This window comes from Aquila chrysaetos, chromosome 10 (genome assembly GCF_900496995.4).
Source record: "Aquila chrysaetos chrysaetos chromosome 10, bAquChr1.4, whole genome shotgun sequence".
Lineage (NCBI taxonomy): Eukaryota > Metazoa > Chordata > Aves > Accipitriformes > Accipitridae > Aquila > Aquila chrysaetos.
In genome coordinates, this window is record NC_044013.1 from 7964834 (window position 1) to 7981893 (window position 17060).

Below are 17060 nucleotides of genomic sequence, written 5' to 3' on the forward strand. Positions count from 1 at the left end.
TCTGCTGATTTACATAAAACAGATTAATGTTAATTTTACGTCTTAAAATGTACCACATGTATGTCTTAAAATATAACACAGCTTTTGCAGTAGGGTGTCAAGGGTGTCTCTGGCCTTCTCCAGAATGTTGTTTGGCAGAAATCCTTCCTTTCATTTTTACACTGCATTTATTATATAAAAATAATAGCAGGACCCAACAGCATGGTCTGGAAAATTTTGTGTTGTTTCCTGTCTCTAGCCATAGTTTTACCTGTCAGAGAGACTCAGAACTTCAGCAGTTTATCCATACTTCCTCTTTTAACCACCTTCTGTTTCTCTTATTTCTCTCCCTTATTTCTTTAAGCTTTGCCTTGTTTTTCTTTTTATATGAGCATCACCCCATATCATTTTCCCTCCTCCTGGTAGAGCACCTTAAAAATGTAGTTTGCTCTGCTGGACTCAACATTTTAATCTGATGGCCACACTTGCCTTTCTTCCTTCATGAAAGGGGACAGAGGAAAGTAGTTTTAAAAAGATCTGTATTTGGAAGTGTAGTAGTGGGCTTCTTCACTGAAGAGAAAGGAACCAACCCCATAGTTGCAAGATAGTTCATTTTGATTATGTCTTTCCTAGCACAGTTTATAGCATAGTTGCTGAAGCACTGGAACATAAGTAAATCACAGAGACTGAGAAGAATAACCTTGCTGTGGCTGCCTAATGTTTGGGTACAAGAGAAAATATAATCTGGATTTGGTGTGGTTCCAGTTATAGATTTGTTTGTTTCTTCAGCATTGTAAATCAAAAAACATTAAACTGTTCAGTATTTTGAAGCCGTTCCGATCGCTTGCAAACTTAAGCTGGTACAGGAGTATTTTGAGCTTTTTTCAAGATGGAAATAGACTGTTGCTATCCATTTCTATGTCATTGCAGTCGACAGTTTCATGAGGAATCCAATTTTTTAAATTATAGCTGGATGATTTCCTATGTTATCTGCATATTATTCATCCTTCTCAGTGCATCCCATTACATAATGAATCCTATCTGATAACACAGACTCTTAAATCCCTTCTGTGATAATGAGGTAGATTACATCAATGTTAACATTATCATTTTGTTTTGAGAAAAAACAAGTTACTGCACATTATTAAAAAAAAAAATCTACCCTCTTTTTTTGTTATTTATTGATGGACACATATTTAGCATGAAATATTTTATGGTAGCTGTCCAAGTTTGGGTATGCAGGGCTTACAGAACATTTACTTTTACACCTAGACCATAAAAGTTGTTTTCCGTATCTTCACTCAAACTTAAGTACAGGCAAGAAGTATAAAAATTACCTGTCACATTATTCACAGGCTAGACCAAGATAGTGTAATACCATGGACCACTAAGCTAATTTAGAAGAAAAATGAAAAGAGGTTTCTTTATAGAAGGCATTTGTATGTAATATATGTAGAAGAGTTTAGAATTTTGACAGTTTGAGATTGTATCCTCTTTAGAGAGAATGCATAATGATTTTTATTTCTGTTGAAATATGCATAACTTTTTGAAGGTAACTTTCAACTTTCATTAGAGCCCTTAAAAGTGATTTTCGCCCACACTGGTGTAAAACAGAGGCTACTAAATCTTAACTCTTCGATGAATGTGGCTTCTCAGTTGTTTTTACCATCTGCTTCCGCTCCCTCCCTTCCCCCTGTCCTGCCCTCTTTTCTTCCTTTTTTATCACTCTTTGGGGAAACTTACTGGAGTTTCTTGATTTCAGTATTTACATGCTTAGACTGACACATCATGCACTGCTTTCAAAAGAAATCAAAAGCTTTCCAAGTTTTCTTTGTTACAAGAAAAGAAACAGAGGAGCTGTCCTTGATGGAGAGGACTTAGGGTCTAGTTTACCGAAAAATAACTCCCATGTTGCATGCTGCTTTTATCTCTTTCATGTGCTTGTGTTAGTGTAGAGGGAGGGCTTAGGCAGTATGGAGTGGTCTTCAGTGCATCTGGCTTGTGTCTGTTTAAAAGTGAATGAGAAACTGGTGTTTATACCGATTTTTGTCTGTGTGGGAACGGTACTGAATGTCTGTAAGTTGTGGGGTTCAGGTGTCAGCGATTAGGAGCACCATTTTAATCCTGTGTTATGGGGACCTTCAGCTGCTATTTCACTTCTTGGGGTTCTTTGTGTCAAGGTAAAGTTTTGAACTGCACATACAAATTCGTAGAAATCAGAGTGGCATGGGGAAGTTCTGGGTGTTGGCCGTGGGTAAAGGGTAAGGACTCTATCCAGTCAGCTGGTTTGGGCACGCTGGGCCAGAGTCTGTTCCCTATCTTTATTGATTCACTGATGTACTGAGTTGGTTCCAGTTATGACCTTGACATGATGTTTATATTATTTAATTTTAGTTCAGTGAAAGTGTCTAATTAATTAGCTTCTGTGAGAAGTTTAATTTAATTTAAGTGGAACTTGTAGGAAGCATTTGGAGGCTTTTTTTTTATTTTCAGATTTGCAGCTGCCTTATCGATCATTGCAGCGTTGGTAATTCAGTAGCGTAGTGGATGGCTACTGCCACGTGAATACCTATGTCCATTACCATTATAATCTCCAGCACACTGTTTCTTAGATTTCACAAAACAAGCAATGAAAATGAAGTTAATTTCTGCCTACCAGTGAGCTATTACCATTTCTCTGGCTGCCAGAATTTATTAAAAGGTACTGTTTCTTTGAAAGAACAGTTCTCTGTCTCTGTATCTCTGATACAGAAAGGACTGTATATGTCAACAAAGCTGAAAATAACCAGTAAACAATTTGCAAACTCAAGGACAGGTAATCCCCAGTGACAGACAGACACAACCTCTGTCTTCTAACTACAGTGTCTGAGCTGCAACTTACCTGGGAATCTAACATGTATTGTAATGTGAAGCAGCTTGGATGTATTGTGAACAAACTGTGATAACTGTCACTGTAAATTTCTGACCAATGTTCTCTTACATTCTCTCTTAGCAAAGTTCTTGTCAATGATTATTTCTATAGGTTATATGTATATACACATGCTTTATTTTTATATGCATCTGTTTATATATATAATCAAGGTGTCATTATGGAAGGCAGCAAAGTCTGTGGTATAGTTTTGTCAGCAAACTTTGGGTAAAGTGAGAAATTTAACTGCACAAACACAACCTTGTACCCGTGTGTGTATATATAAAGCAAACATCAGTTGTCTGATCTATGATATCCCTTATTTGAGAGCCATTTTTGTATCACTAATGTAGTTCACTGGTCAAACAGTTACAGTGCTTAAAGTCAATCAATTTTTATGTTCTGAAGTTTCAGATGTCTGTATTCCTAATGCAGTTATCTCAACATTTTGCATCACGTCGTTAATCTCATTGTTACTCCATATCCAGATAATTTTCTCCTTTACTTCCAGTATGTCCTCCAGTCCCTTTCCAGGCAGGAAAGAGTTAGTTACTCTCCTGAGATTTCTGACTGACTACTTGGATGATGTACAGCTGACCAGGCTCTTCTGGTAAATTTTATGCTGGTTTTCTTCAGTTATTATTTATGTCCTCCTGGATTAAGTGTCACCCAGTACCAATTAATTTATCAGATCCAAGTATATTTATCAAGAACGTCAATTAAAATCATCATGACATCATTTTCTTTGAAGGATTAGGGTAGACCATCTATGAAGACATGATATACTTACTTTAGCTTTAGCTGCTCAAAACAGAACTTCCAGGCCTATGCCATATGCGTGAATGTCCTTAGAAGAGAATTAGCGCCAGTTGTTTGACCCTGATATTCCAGGGAGATTCCTACCCTAAACAGAAGCTGTATTTCCCCTTCTGTATCTAGACTAATAGGGAGTTTGCGTAACAGCAGTGTGTTGCTGTGGTGATCCGCAATTCGGTAGCTTTTCCATCTCAAAATATGACTGTGCATGGTTCCCCTCCTTCCCTGTTTTACTCCTCCTTTCTCCCTGGTATATGTTACATTTTTTAAGGAAATACACAGCTGGTAGCTGCGTCCACGGGGAGCTATGGGAGATGTTTCACACATGTATGAAAGAATCAAAGTACTGGTGTGCTTACAGTATCAGAGAATACCAGAAATCCCTTGCAAAGGAGCAAACATGTATCAGCCTCAGAATGGCAGGTTGCTTGGGAACCCAGGATCTCCTTTTTCTAAACTGTCTCTAGAGAGTTTGGTGCTGTTGCATTTGCTACTGGGAGATTTTATGAACTTTGTAGTAGAACTTTGTGGTCAACAAGGTGTAGCAATGGGAGTTAGATGTGTCCAGGTGAAGAGAGAGGTTTCATTTTTTTTCATGGACAAGTGACGAACTGCCAGTGTGCAACAAAATACAGTTCAAACAGTCCCCAGTAGATTGTCTTGGGACTACTTGTGAAGGTAGGTCCAAGCCATGGCTGCCTGTGTGTCTTGCTTTTCTCACTCATGGGCTATACTGTCTTTATAGTAGCTATCCTTTTGTTTATTCATACCATATTCCTTCTGACCAACATGTTTTCTCTTTTCTGTCCATCTTTAGCATAAATCAGTGCTTTTTAATTTCTCAGTATGTTCAGGGGTTACTCAGTGTAGTACTCACCAGTAATACATTAATACATTGTCCATCTGTTCGCTTGGATGCTGATTTAGTTGAATTTGGTAGTGAAAGCATGCTGAAATTGTTAAGGTTAATGAGTCAGTGCTTTACAAGACAAAATACATTTGATGTTCAATTGATTGCTTGAGCTGTTGTATTGAATAATATGAATATTTAGCTACTTAATTTCATGGAAGAGCATCTTTGTTATTCCACTAATGTTAGTGAAACTGATGACGTCCTCTTCAGTTGGATACATTGCTTTGCTCAAAAAGAATCAGTTTGGTCTCACAAATCCTAGTGCTTTGATGTCCCAAACATTCCACGGTGCATTCAGAAGGGGAAAATTCTTTACATAAACCTGCCGTACAGTAACAAAAATTCACAGCTTCTTTAGCATTCACCCTGCATGAATACATGTTGTTGCTGTAAACTGTCCTTGCAGATTCTCTCATAGGCTCTTCATTTTCTTGGTATTGATTGAGGGCTGTTGAAAGTCAATGGAAGAAAGACAGCCTAGAAGTTAACAGAGTCAATGGGATATGGGAGAACATGTGAGAAATTTGCTTAGACACCAATTATTGCTTCTGTTTGATAGCCTGCTGAAGCATCTAGTTACTGAAAACATGTATTATCTGAGGACAGAAGACACTGAATTATCTGTCCTCCCTGGAGGAGTAAATAGCATGTTGCATTCAAGATAATGTTTTACCATTGTTGTTCTGAGTGGCTAAATTCAACAGACCAACTAAAAAAATCTTCTGGCAGAGTATCTGGAATAAGTATCAGAACTTGTTTTCTGTCAGCAGGTATTAGTAGTGTGACACTCAGCTTTGTCTTTTAATACTTTGGGAAAAAAAAAAATCAAGATCACTGGCTTATCAAACAGCTGTGATTTGAGTCAATGATACATTCTCTCAAATAAAATTTGCAGTGTTTGATCTATCTTATCGTGGCCATTAAAGAACTGTTTAATAAGGCTTTCAGTAAATAAATGTTGTCTTTGAAGACATTATTGTTGTTCTTAGCAGAAGCCAATTCTAATTCTTACCGCAAAATGGTGAGCCTCCCACCTACACAATATCTGTCCAGTGGATAAAATCAGATTCTTCATTCAGTGTAATAACTTAAATAGGTTTTTAAAGCACTAAAAATAAAACCTGGAAATCGAAGGCATCGAATCAGGAAATAAAAGCATCATGCTTTATAATATTTGCGATTATGAAAGACATTGTCACTGGGATTCATGGGTTATAGCAGGACATTGTTAGGATGATCTTACTGGCACTGCATGTTTTCCACATAATTTGAATACTCACAAATGATCATAAAATGTTACAAAATGTTCTTGCACCCTTCACACGACATCCAAGAAAAGGTGTTCTCTTGTACATGTAGTGAATCTGAACTGAGCCTCCTGTTTATAACCTTCGGAAACTTTGGGAAGATCCTCTGTGAGGTTCCAGATTTCTGGCTTGGGCTGCTTCCTCCTACTTAAACTGCTGATTCTGCTTTCAGTTTAAAAAGTGTCAAGGGAAAACTCTAGAGAGGAATAAAGCTATGCAAGTATCCTGATATCTTAAAAGTTGCTTTCTTTGTGCTGCGGTCTGTGAATTTATAGCTTTAGAGTGATTATTTCAATTCACTTACTAATGCAAGGAAGAAAGCATTAAATTAAAAGAGATGAGAGAAAAGTGCTTATATTCTTTTCCTGTCTGATGACTGTTGGCTTGAGTTTTTCTGGCTACAATTGAGTTGAATAATAAAATAAATTGTGCAGCAGTGATTCCAATTCTGCCTCTTCTGTTTTCTGTCTGCTAGTCTTTCTAGTCTGCTTTGGCAGGCCTTGCTTATTTTGTCCAGCATCTGGTGACATCACAAGGTCAGTGCACATCTTTACCAGAACATTAAAACAGAAAATAGATTTCATTTTGTTTCATTTCTAAAAGTTCTTCGGTAAACTGAAAAGGTAGAAATACCAAAGAAAAGCCTCCTGTCAGAAACTCCTTCTGACATGCCCATTTTCACAAAGTAGGGTCATTCTCACTTTGAATAAGATTTTTGACACACGTTAGGCTGTGGCAACTGCAAAGCTTTGCTTTCTAAAAATAATTTTAAAACACACATATATTATGTCTTTAGTTTCATTTAAGTAATAACCAGTGGAAATCAACTTTTATGTGGCTTTATAATCCTTTGTGGATTTGGGGGGAGAATATTTAATTAGATACCAAGAGTATTTGCTAGAAGGGGAAGAGTCAGCCTACTAGTAAGATGGAGAGGCATGCACTCTTTTCTGCGATGTATTTGCAGCTTTAAGGGCCTTTATTAGTGAGAAATCTATGCCATACATTAAAGCCTGGTGTTATTCCATTGATTCAGTTTAACCTACATATTAGAGAACGACACTTTGGCTTCGGTATGTTCTATGCTAGATAATCCACTTTTTCAGTAAATATATTTAAAAATCTGCTTCAGTCTGCAGCACCCTCCCTAACTAAAAGTATTCCAGGTAGCTGATGTTAAGCTATATTTTAGTCTATGAAATACCCTTTTCCATAACTCTTTTCTTGATCCTTCTTCCAGCTAACCTCTGGTTCAATCTCTTACACCCTGCCAGGAAAAAAAAAGGAAAGTGGAGAAGAGATGGTCTTTTAGCCTAGCTGAGGTGAAACACCTGTTTCACAAAGGAATACAATTGTATGCTTGCTGCCAAGACTCCATATGCCAATTGCTTGACTTAGGGTAAAATGGAAGAAGGAATTAGTGAGAGCCTGCAGTGCAGGTTTCAGAGGTATTTTTGTTCTTCTCACCACTCTGTCTTTATCTTTTCTTCTGATGAGGCTTTCTCCTTCATGCTATGACAAATTTTTGGCAATGGTTTTGAATACAGATGCAGACAAGTCCTCATGGAATTGTAAGCCTCTGGATTTCTGGGTAATAGTTTTGGGCACTAGCATAACTTTGTAGTGTGTGCTCTGCAGGTGAATTCGGCCTCCCAACTAAACTTGTTTCCCAGGTTGACTCTGAAGGTAAGCACTGACTACTTGCTTTGTGTTTTAGTGACCAGACACTGCACGTTTGTGTGTGTCCCTCAGGTTGCTGCAATTCTACTCTTCATGCTGTTATATTATAAAAAGGCAGAAAGGGTGAAACAGGTTAATAGCTCATAGAGCAGACACAGCATGCATATATACATATATATATATATATGTGGACAGGTAACAGATTATATTCTCAGTCCTGATGCAGCAGAAGCTTTATACCCCTAAATTCTCCTCTGCTAGACATTATTCTTTGGCCTATTTGAAGAAAATAAACAGCTTTCTCTTGGCTTTCATCCTTCTTTGGGGTATTTGCTTTGCAGGCTTTAGCAGTGTTAGATTAGCATGTTTATACTGTTTGGCCTACCTGTACAAATTTCAGAAGGATTTTTGCTCTCGCTGCTTGCTCTCTGTTGTACCTTCCTAAGAGTCTTTTACTTTTGTGCAGTACAAAATTGGTGGCACAAATATTGTGAAGTGCTGAAGGGCGAAGCTGGCGCAAATACGGACAATACAGACAAATATTAACAAGGGTGAAGTCAAACCGATTAAAGAACTTTAGACTAAAGACTGTGTTTTTCCAGACTGAGCATTATTGCTGAGTAGAGAAACTTCCACTGCATGTTACTTAAAAACAAACAAACAAAAACATTCTGGAGGTATTTGTGTATTATTCACCAGGTTAAGGACACAGGGATGGTTTTTTTAATAAATGCTGGAGAATATTCAGCTGGCGAGAAAAATCTATTCAGGTATGGAATGAGAGCATATTAAGGAATTATTAATTACATAATTTGAGTTTCCTGACTGGTAATTTAACCGTTTCTAAAGTAATATTCAAGAAAACAGGACTCTCTGTTGTGGATGCAGCATTGTCCTGGCCTAGTAAAGAAAATTGTTTGTTGTTTGTTGTATGTACTGTTTCCAGCTCTAAGACAGTATGTGGAAAAATTTGATTTTTTTTTTTTTTTTTTTTTTTTTTTAGTAACAGGAAAACAGATCTCTAAAGTATGTCTTGGTATTTACTCTGTTTTACATTAAGTCACCAGAAGTGCTGTGGGATTTTATTCATGATTTAAAATGCATTGGTTGAAAGTTGGCATATAAATTGAAGGTATGCTATAAGACAGTACACAAGGGATGGCAAATTTAGTACCTTTAAAAGGTGAAGCATTCTGTTCACTTAATTAGTTGAGGAAGGATAAGATAAGTTAGAAAAATGAGTCTAGTAAATCAGAAGTTAATTTTAGTGCAAGTGCCCATCATAAATAAGCAAGAGTAAGCCAGGTTTGGGGTTTTAAGGTTTTTTTTCCTGCATTTTCGATCTCCATTTAATCGATTCATAAATCAATTAATTACTGTCATGAGACCCGAGGGCAGCAGGAAATTGGGTTCAAATTAAAAAGAAAAGGAGGCAATTTGTTTTAAGATTGAAAGTTGAATGTTCAATCGAAGTTTAATCAGAAGTGACCCATTATTTGAAAAGTGGAACATCAATGTCTTTCTAATTTCACAGACTGCTTCATTAAATGAGTATTGAAAAGATCAGGTTAACTGATCATTCCAAAACGAAGATGAAACAAAGGGGGGGTGGGGGTTGGAAGCTCGCTTCCAAATAGATGTTATACCTGTTCATTTCTCTTCTCAAGAGCTCATAGAGAAACCAAATCATTACACTGGGAATTCAAGGATTATTGGTGTGGTCCTTTCTGAATTGTACAGACTGTATGATAAGAATAGCTTCATATCAGAAGAGCAAATGTTCTTAATCTATTTGGATAGCTATGTACCTAAAGGACAATTTACAGAAGGCAAGAAGGACATTATCAAAGGCATGACTGGAAGCTGAGCCTCCTAAATTTTAGGGTGTCTCACAGCGGTCTGACCTTGAAAAAGTTTTTCCATAAATTGATACCATGTTGAGAGCATTCAGCTGCACAATACGTAGAACAATCTGCACTTTGTGCAAAGTGGGGGTGATGCTAGTGCCTGACTAGAAGTGAAGGCAGATGAATTTTGTTTAGGAAGTGAGTGTGGGAGAGTATGAGGACAGCAACTGTAGCTGTAACTCCTACTGTGGGTAAAAAACATGAAGGAATAACATAATTGTTTTTAGTGCTCTTTGGATTAGCATGTCTTTTTCTTAGTGCATGTTTACTAGAAATTTGCTTAGCATATTGCTGTTAAAAAAAAAAACCCACTCGCTTGTTATGGTAAGCTTGCTGAAAGAATAAATGAGGAGTCTGATTCACTTTCTTGCTGTTGGAAAGTGTTGCTCTTGCTGTTAAATGCTGAGAGGTACTCTTGCAACATCATCTAGACTCATAGCTCTGCCATGTGCTGCCTGGGATAAAGAGTGGGCTTCTGCTACTTGGAAAGTTAATGCAGCTTTCTCTGATGAGCATAGTGCTTGAAAGACAATAAAAGGCAACAGAAACAGAATATGTTTGGCTTTCTAGTAGTTCTTTATGGACGTGTCTCCTATGGAAAAAAAAAAAGGAACAACTGTTTTAAACATTTTCCTTTATAAGTGCAGAACAAGATATTTCAGATGTCAGCAAGTTATTTCAAATAGTAATCTTGGATTAACTATTTGCAAGTATTATCTGTCTGTACACAATAATAAATGTTATCTATAAATCTGTACAAATATATAAAATTGTAGTAATTTTTTTATTTCATGTGCACTCCATAGGAAGGGCTTTGTTTTCTAGGCAGAAAATTTAGTCACGCAAAAATACTCATGCCTGCTTAAAGCAGTGATTCTGAATGACTCCTTTTCAAGATCTTAGCAAGCAGGGTCTTGATCCCATGATGAGCAAAATGACTTGCCACTTGTGATGACAAAATGTGGTTTGATTTATATGCTGATTGTTGCTTACTTATGTTGTGTTCCTTTAAAAGGCCGCGGCTGAGGTGGTGGCAAAGGCTACCTGTTTACCTTGCCCAGCTGCTGTGGTCTCGACTAGGTCGGAGGAAGCCTTTGGAGGGAGGGTTGATTGCTCAGTGGCTTTCAGACAAGGAACATACTCATCTGGGAGAGTTTTCCAGAGCATAGGTGTGGCAAACAAAACAGAGAGCAACTGGGCTGGTGTGAGAGGGGAACAGTAATAAAATCCAAAAAGAACCCCAAACCTTTCAATACAGAAGGGACTGATGAGAAGAGCAGGGAGCATATTCATAGTCTGACCACAAGATGGGTAAAAAAACCCAACAACCTGGTTTCCTGGGGATCCTAGCGGGGGCTGTGCTGAGTTTGAAGAACCTAAAGATAATGACTCCTTGTGCACAGAAACAACAAGCAAAAGTTGTTTCCAAAGTGGTTTTTATGTTGTTGTAGTTTTGCTTTTTAATAAAGGCTGTTGTCCTAGATTCAGTTCTCATAAAACCTAGTTTTAAAGAAAACTAAAGTTTGTCTTTTCAGGTGTTTGCCTCCAGGCAGATACCAGGACTGATCCACATCAGAGCTCTAGCTGACTTGGGGTTCAGTCACACCACTCACTTGTGTAATTCAAACACTTACGACCCAGTATTTCTTTCCATTTAAGTTGTGTGAGAGGAGCAAGACCTTCTGCTCCATGAAGGCACTTAAATTAAGAGAATGCGTATGAATGTAAACTTGCAGTGTGTGTATCTCTCACCATTGAATGTGAGATGAGCGTAGGACAACTAGAATCCTAATCTGTGCTCTGAAGGTGTGTGTCTAGAGTAGGGTGGGATAAAAGCCAGTTAAGCGGTGTTTCCCTGCTTTACAGGCATCTGATCCATCAAGTTTTAGATTCCAGAGAAAGAATATTTGTCTAGATGGAGCGATAATCTGATCTTGTGTAGCAAATCGAATTCAGTAATCATTCCCTTCACTGACTCTCAGTAAGGTACTCAAGAATGACTATAAATAATGTAATTCTTTTTAAGTTATTGATTGCAATTATGCGAATGATGATGAACAGCATTAGCACCACCATAGCAGAATGACAGTGTTCCTCAACCTCCCCCCAGTCAAATAACACAGCTCTCTAAACTAGTGCGCAAACTTAAAACAAAGATGAATAGGTGTTATGAATTAATCTTGAAGTATGTATTTTATCTTAATAATAAATTACTTTGTGCATCTTCTCCCTGAGATCTAAAAAAACAACAAAAAAATTAGTTTTCTGAAGGGAAGAATGACTTCATTCATTATGCTGATAAATCTGTGACAGATTATACAACACAGATGCATCACTGAACACAAAAATTTGTACAATTCGGTGCTAATTATATTTTTTTTTTTTTTTAAGAAAGTGGTGGGAGCTTACTACCAGAAATAATCTTCTAGAAATATATGGAAATACTGGTAGAATATTGATCATGGAGGCATTAATTTGTCGAAAAAAATTAACAAGCAAACTTACCAGCAATGTAATGTAGATTTTTGAGACATACCTTTCACTGAGTTTTCTTGAATATGTCTATGAGATGTCACACTGTTGATGACATGTCATCTGTAGGGAACTATGCCTAAGTTGAGTAGTTTTGAGCAGAGCATATTGGCGTATCACATCACTGATACAATGCATTTGTGTCCCACAATTGTTCAGGAAGAGAGCTAACAGTGCTGTGCCCAATTAAGAGCTAGCTCTTGGATCCATGCGATATACTGCATTGTGCAGTACAAACATAATTCCGATTCAGCTGGCATATATCAGATACCACCATTTTATCCCCCAGGGCTACATGAGTAAGATACTTTATATTATTCATTTCGAGGAAGAAGGTAGGGGTTTTTCTCTGCTGCTTTTTAACTACTTTTCTTTGAATTGACGTTAACAGCTCTTTTAGCTAAAGTACCGTTTTTCTTCAGTCTTTGTATGGCTTAGAACCCAGGATGCAAAAGAGCAAAGCTCAGTCACATAAGAAGAGGTTGTACAAGCCAGAACAAAGCATCTAAATTGTTTGTCTCTTTCATTTGCTCACTTCCTGTTGTTTAAACAATAAACCCTACAGAGTGTTTTTAGCAAGTGAAAAGGTAGTGGAGTGCCAACCTTACAAATCAATCCTGTTAAAGCTCAGATCAGTTTTAATATTTTTTAACCAAAGCTTTATTTGGCCACTGCTCAGCATGCAACCTCTGAATGCATATAATGTTATGGCTGTTGAAGAATGTGTTGGGCATCATTACTAAGTTTAATGCCCCTAAGAAGGGCCTTCACTTCTTGTGAGTACAGAGTATGAGTCTTTTTTGGAGTACAAGGACAGAAGCTATTGAAGATCAGCATATATCAAGAGGAGTAAACTGAAGATATATTAGTCTAGTAGATATGGGAAGCTGGTATTTGAAAAGGGCATGCTTCCAGAACGTTGTCAATATTGCCTTACAGTCTGGGAAATAATCTAAACCAGAAGACTTATTCATCTTAAATACAGGACCATGGGCTTCTATGAATTTTATTTGGAATTCAATCTGAAGAGAGTAGACATTTTTCAAAATTATTTTCATAGAGATGTAATCATAATATAATCTCATGATAATTTAGGCTTTTCTGAGCCAGGGATATTGTCAGCTTCTTATTGCTGCTAGTACTCTTTTATACGTAAATTCGTAGAACATTAAAATTGCACTCAGAATTGGGGTACCTCTTATGGGGTCCTATGTAAAGCTCCAGAACTAGCATATATAAAATGTTATGATTATGAATCTGGCAAAATATATTCATTTCGTGAGTCACACTCCTCTGCTTAACCTTTCTTAAAGGATATGTTTTCTTATATTCTTTTTACTGTCTTTCTCCAGAAAAAAACCAGTGGCGTTAAAAGATGCATGCAAAATGTTAGTTCTAGGACTAGCCTAACTTAATCTGAAACTGGATACTTCCCTAGAAATTCTGCCAGGGCTTTCGAACAAAGGACAAGACTAGTTTCCCAGCACTCAGATACGAAGACATGCTACAAGGAAGCATGTTAATGAGAGGCTTGTAGTCCCTGTGCAGTCCCCAGTCAATCCCTCTGGTAAGCCTGTATGTGATTCTACATGGCACACAGTGCATTGTGCACTAAATATGAAATACGATAAAGGAACTCAGGATATTCTAGCTAAACACAATAATATATTTAGGTGCTGGTGTCCAAAATTAAAATCAAAACCCAGAATAAGATTCATGGACAGGGAAAGATTTAGGCCTTCCAAAAGGAGATACAAAATATTATGATGCTGAACTTAGTTGCCTAGAGCTAAGCGGACTTTGGCAGAGGGCTTGAGGCAAAGTTTTGTTCCTCTCCAGGATGTAGGTAAATGTAGTGGATGCATCTCTGGTTATTTGTGCTTCAGAGTTCACTTTGAAGAGTATGTTTAAAAGAACTGCTCATAGCTGATACATTTTAGAATGGCATGATATTCATGCACTTGTCACATCTTTCTGCTCATCTCTGTAATAACTTTGGCCATATTTTCTGTGCTTTAATACTGAACTCATTGCTGTTGGTGAACAGTGAGTGTATTCAAAGTAGGGTTACCAAATCGAGCATCTCAGTCCATCAAGGTGCCCTCTACACCCATTTTTATACCAGGTGGGGATTAGATAGGCACTAGGTTCCTAGCATTTCCCAGAGGGGCAGTTCAGGTCGTGCCTAAAAGCAAAACTAGAGGCACTCCACAAAAGCAAGGATAATTTCAGGATATATTTCTCAGGAGTTACAGGGATGTAGAGAAAGATTTTCCTTTTCAGGTTAGTTTCTGGGTGGTTATACCAGGTTCAGGAACGTAGTTTTAAAACAATTCCTGTTTTAGGCATCTGTGCACCTTTGAGGCTTGGGGTTTTGTTTTGTATTGTTTTGCTTTTTTTTAGTCCGCACCTGGGTATCAGTTTGTTGTTTCCTTGTGACAGCAAATATGCAACCTAACTTCTTGCTTTCTCACAGTACAAGAAGAGGCAAACATCTTGTACAAACAATACATTAAGATTGCCTGGTGTTAAAAAGAGTAGTCAACCTAAATGATATAACTCTAGGGAATTGACCAAAAAGCCATATTATGTAGATGGTATTACTGTATACAGAAGTAGGATGGTTGCAGAAGATAAAAGTACATTCTTTGATTATTGTGTATACATTTATTCCAAAGACTAAATCATGAAGTATTTAATAAAATCTCTGATTGCTGCCCAGCTCAGAATGAAACCTGTGTGGATATTTTTTCTCCCTCTAGGCAAAATTTTTAGCTGCTTTGGGAAGTGTAATTACGAAGACAACTTCCATTCCAGAAATAAAGTCATAAGACTTAGGGGGGTTTGCCTCTTTCAGGGACTTGGAATCAGTTAATTAGATCAGTGAAATAAGTTTAATAACTGACAAAACTTAAGAACAATTTGAAGGATTTTTCAACCTCTGAACAAAATCCAATAAGCATTTGAAGGAGGAAATCAATGTGGAATCCTAAAAGGCTTCTTATTTCTTTCTCACAGAATTCTAGCTTTCTCTCCGAAGCTCTTTTTCCTGTACATACAACAAAAACTGAAGAGCTGGATCCCTCCTTCAGCCTGCACGAGACCATTGCAAAGGTAACAGAAAAGGGGATGTCATCTATACATACTTTCCGTCACAGGGCCAAATTTAAATTTGTTAATAATTTTGAAAGATAATCTGTTTTTTTCTGTGAATACTTTGTATGTAGTTAAAAGCTGTGGAGTGTTCTTTCACTGAGATTCACCTTTGGAATGTTCTTTACTGTTACATTGGTCAACTTATGTGATCAAAACACTTTTATATGCAAATGCTTCAATTTGTGTGATTCAGTTGTATTTTGCATGGTTCACATTGAACTTATTGGCATGAGTGCCGGGCATTGAGCCTCGCTAGATGGCAAGAAGTGGCAAGTTTGTTGCTGTCAATTTTGTCAGTGAATAGGGTCTCTGAGGGCACCTTCACATGCACAGATACTTGGTTTTACGAGCTGTCACAGTGATGCTCACATGGGAGGAAGGGGTGGCCATCCCATGATTCTGGAGAGTGCTCTATAGAGGAGACGCTCCCAAAGTTAATGTGTTCTGACTCCCCTCTTGTCGCTCCAATATAATACTCCCTCCATGTTATTTATTAATACAATCAAAATTACTCCTTGCTCTAAAGTGCTCTTCCTTCACTCTGTCCACTCAGCAAGCCCTGTTTTCTACAAAGAGACATGACTACAAATGAGTCCAACTTAATGGATTCGTACACTTCTTATAATTGGATTTCTTATAAACCAGAGCTATGTGGACATCACAAACAGATTTCTTTGTTTATTCAGAGCTACTTCTTTTGGAAAAGCAGCTGCTGTTGAAACATTTCTTTTGGCAACAACAAAAATACATTCACAAAGATCAGCAATGTGCAGATTTAGCGTGTAGGCAGATCAGCATCTTTGACAAAATAGACAGTGACTGATCTCGGGGTTTCTAGGGGGTTTTTTGTTTGTTTGTTTGCTTGTTTGTTGTTTGTTTGTTTTAAAAAAGAAGCACATATTCCTAGACATGGTTTTGAAGCTTGGCAGAGTCTGACAGTTAAGGAACAGTCACAGGATGAGAGTCTTCTGTGAAGCCCTTTTAATGGAATTGGTGGTTTTTAAGCCATCCTTGATGCCAAACTAACTGAAAAGGTTCACCAAATTTCTTCCCAAAGACTGAGGGAAGTAGGTATGTGAATATTTACTGTGTAATTAATTTGTGATTTACTATTTAGTGTGTGATGGGCCATGTGTAATCTGAATAATCGGTACTCTAGTATTTGCTCTATAATGTTGACTAACAGAAGAAATTTTATTAGTTGACTTGAAGCATTTTGATCCTGTTTAAATTGTTAGAAATTATTTTAAGTAGGTTCATTGAGCATTGCAATTTCCTTTGATAAAACTTGATGAGGATTGCACTAGGATACGACTATATTTCCATTTTGGTTTTCAGACTCTGTAGCCCAGGATGCTTCTATAAAGATGAATAGTATATGCAGCAGTAGAGTGAGATCCTCAGCTGGTTATTTTGTCATTTTTAGCTTTTTTTAAATTTATTTTTGTTTTCTAAATTTCATCTATTGTTTACTCTTTTTTTATAGTTAGATAATGGAGTTGTTACCTCTTGGTTCCCTCCATTCCCCCCCTCAAACTTTTTCTCAGAGTAACTAAGCCAGCCATTGTCTTTCCCTTCTCCTGCAAGATGGGATTTCCTTTGCCCCTCCTTTACCCTAGTGTTTGTCATCTGTTCCAATCTGAAAGCATTTTCTTTGGGTGAATGTCCAGAACTGTATGCAGTATTTTATATAAGGACTTAATATTTGCTTTGTGTGGTAACATTTGTCCAGCTTCATGCTGAGGTGATGTCGTATCACCTTTCCCTTCGTAAGATCTTTTTTTAGCCGTACATTTGATTCTAGTGGCTGCATGTTAGTGCAGACAAGCTGCTGCATATGTAGTCTGAATTCTAAAGAGTCA

At 37.4% G+C, this 17060-nt stretch overlaps 1 protein-coding gene across 4 annotated transcripts in view; it reads left to right on the top strand.

Moving 5' to 3' along the window:
• The window catches only part of NAALADL2 (N-acetylated alpha-linked acidic dipeptidase like 2), a 503669-nt gene that overhangs the window by 410950 nt on the left and 75659 nt on the right, over positions 1-17060 (top strand). For all 4 annotated transcript variants that reach the window (XM_030028786.1, XM_030028785.2, XM_041126840.1 and 1 more), the window contains one exon: positions 15061-15156. In XM_030028786.1, coding sequence (XP_029884646.1) covers positions 15061-15156 — 96 coding nt within the window. The remainder of the gene's footprint in view (positions 1-15060; positions 15157-17060) is intronic.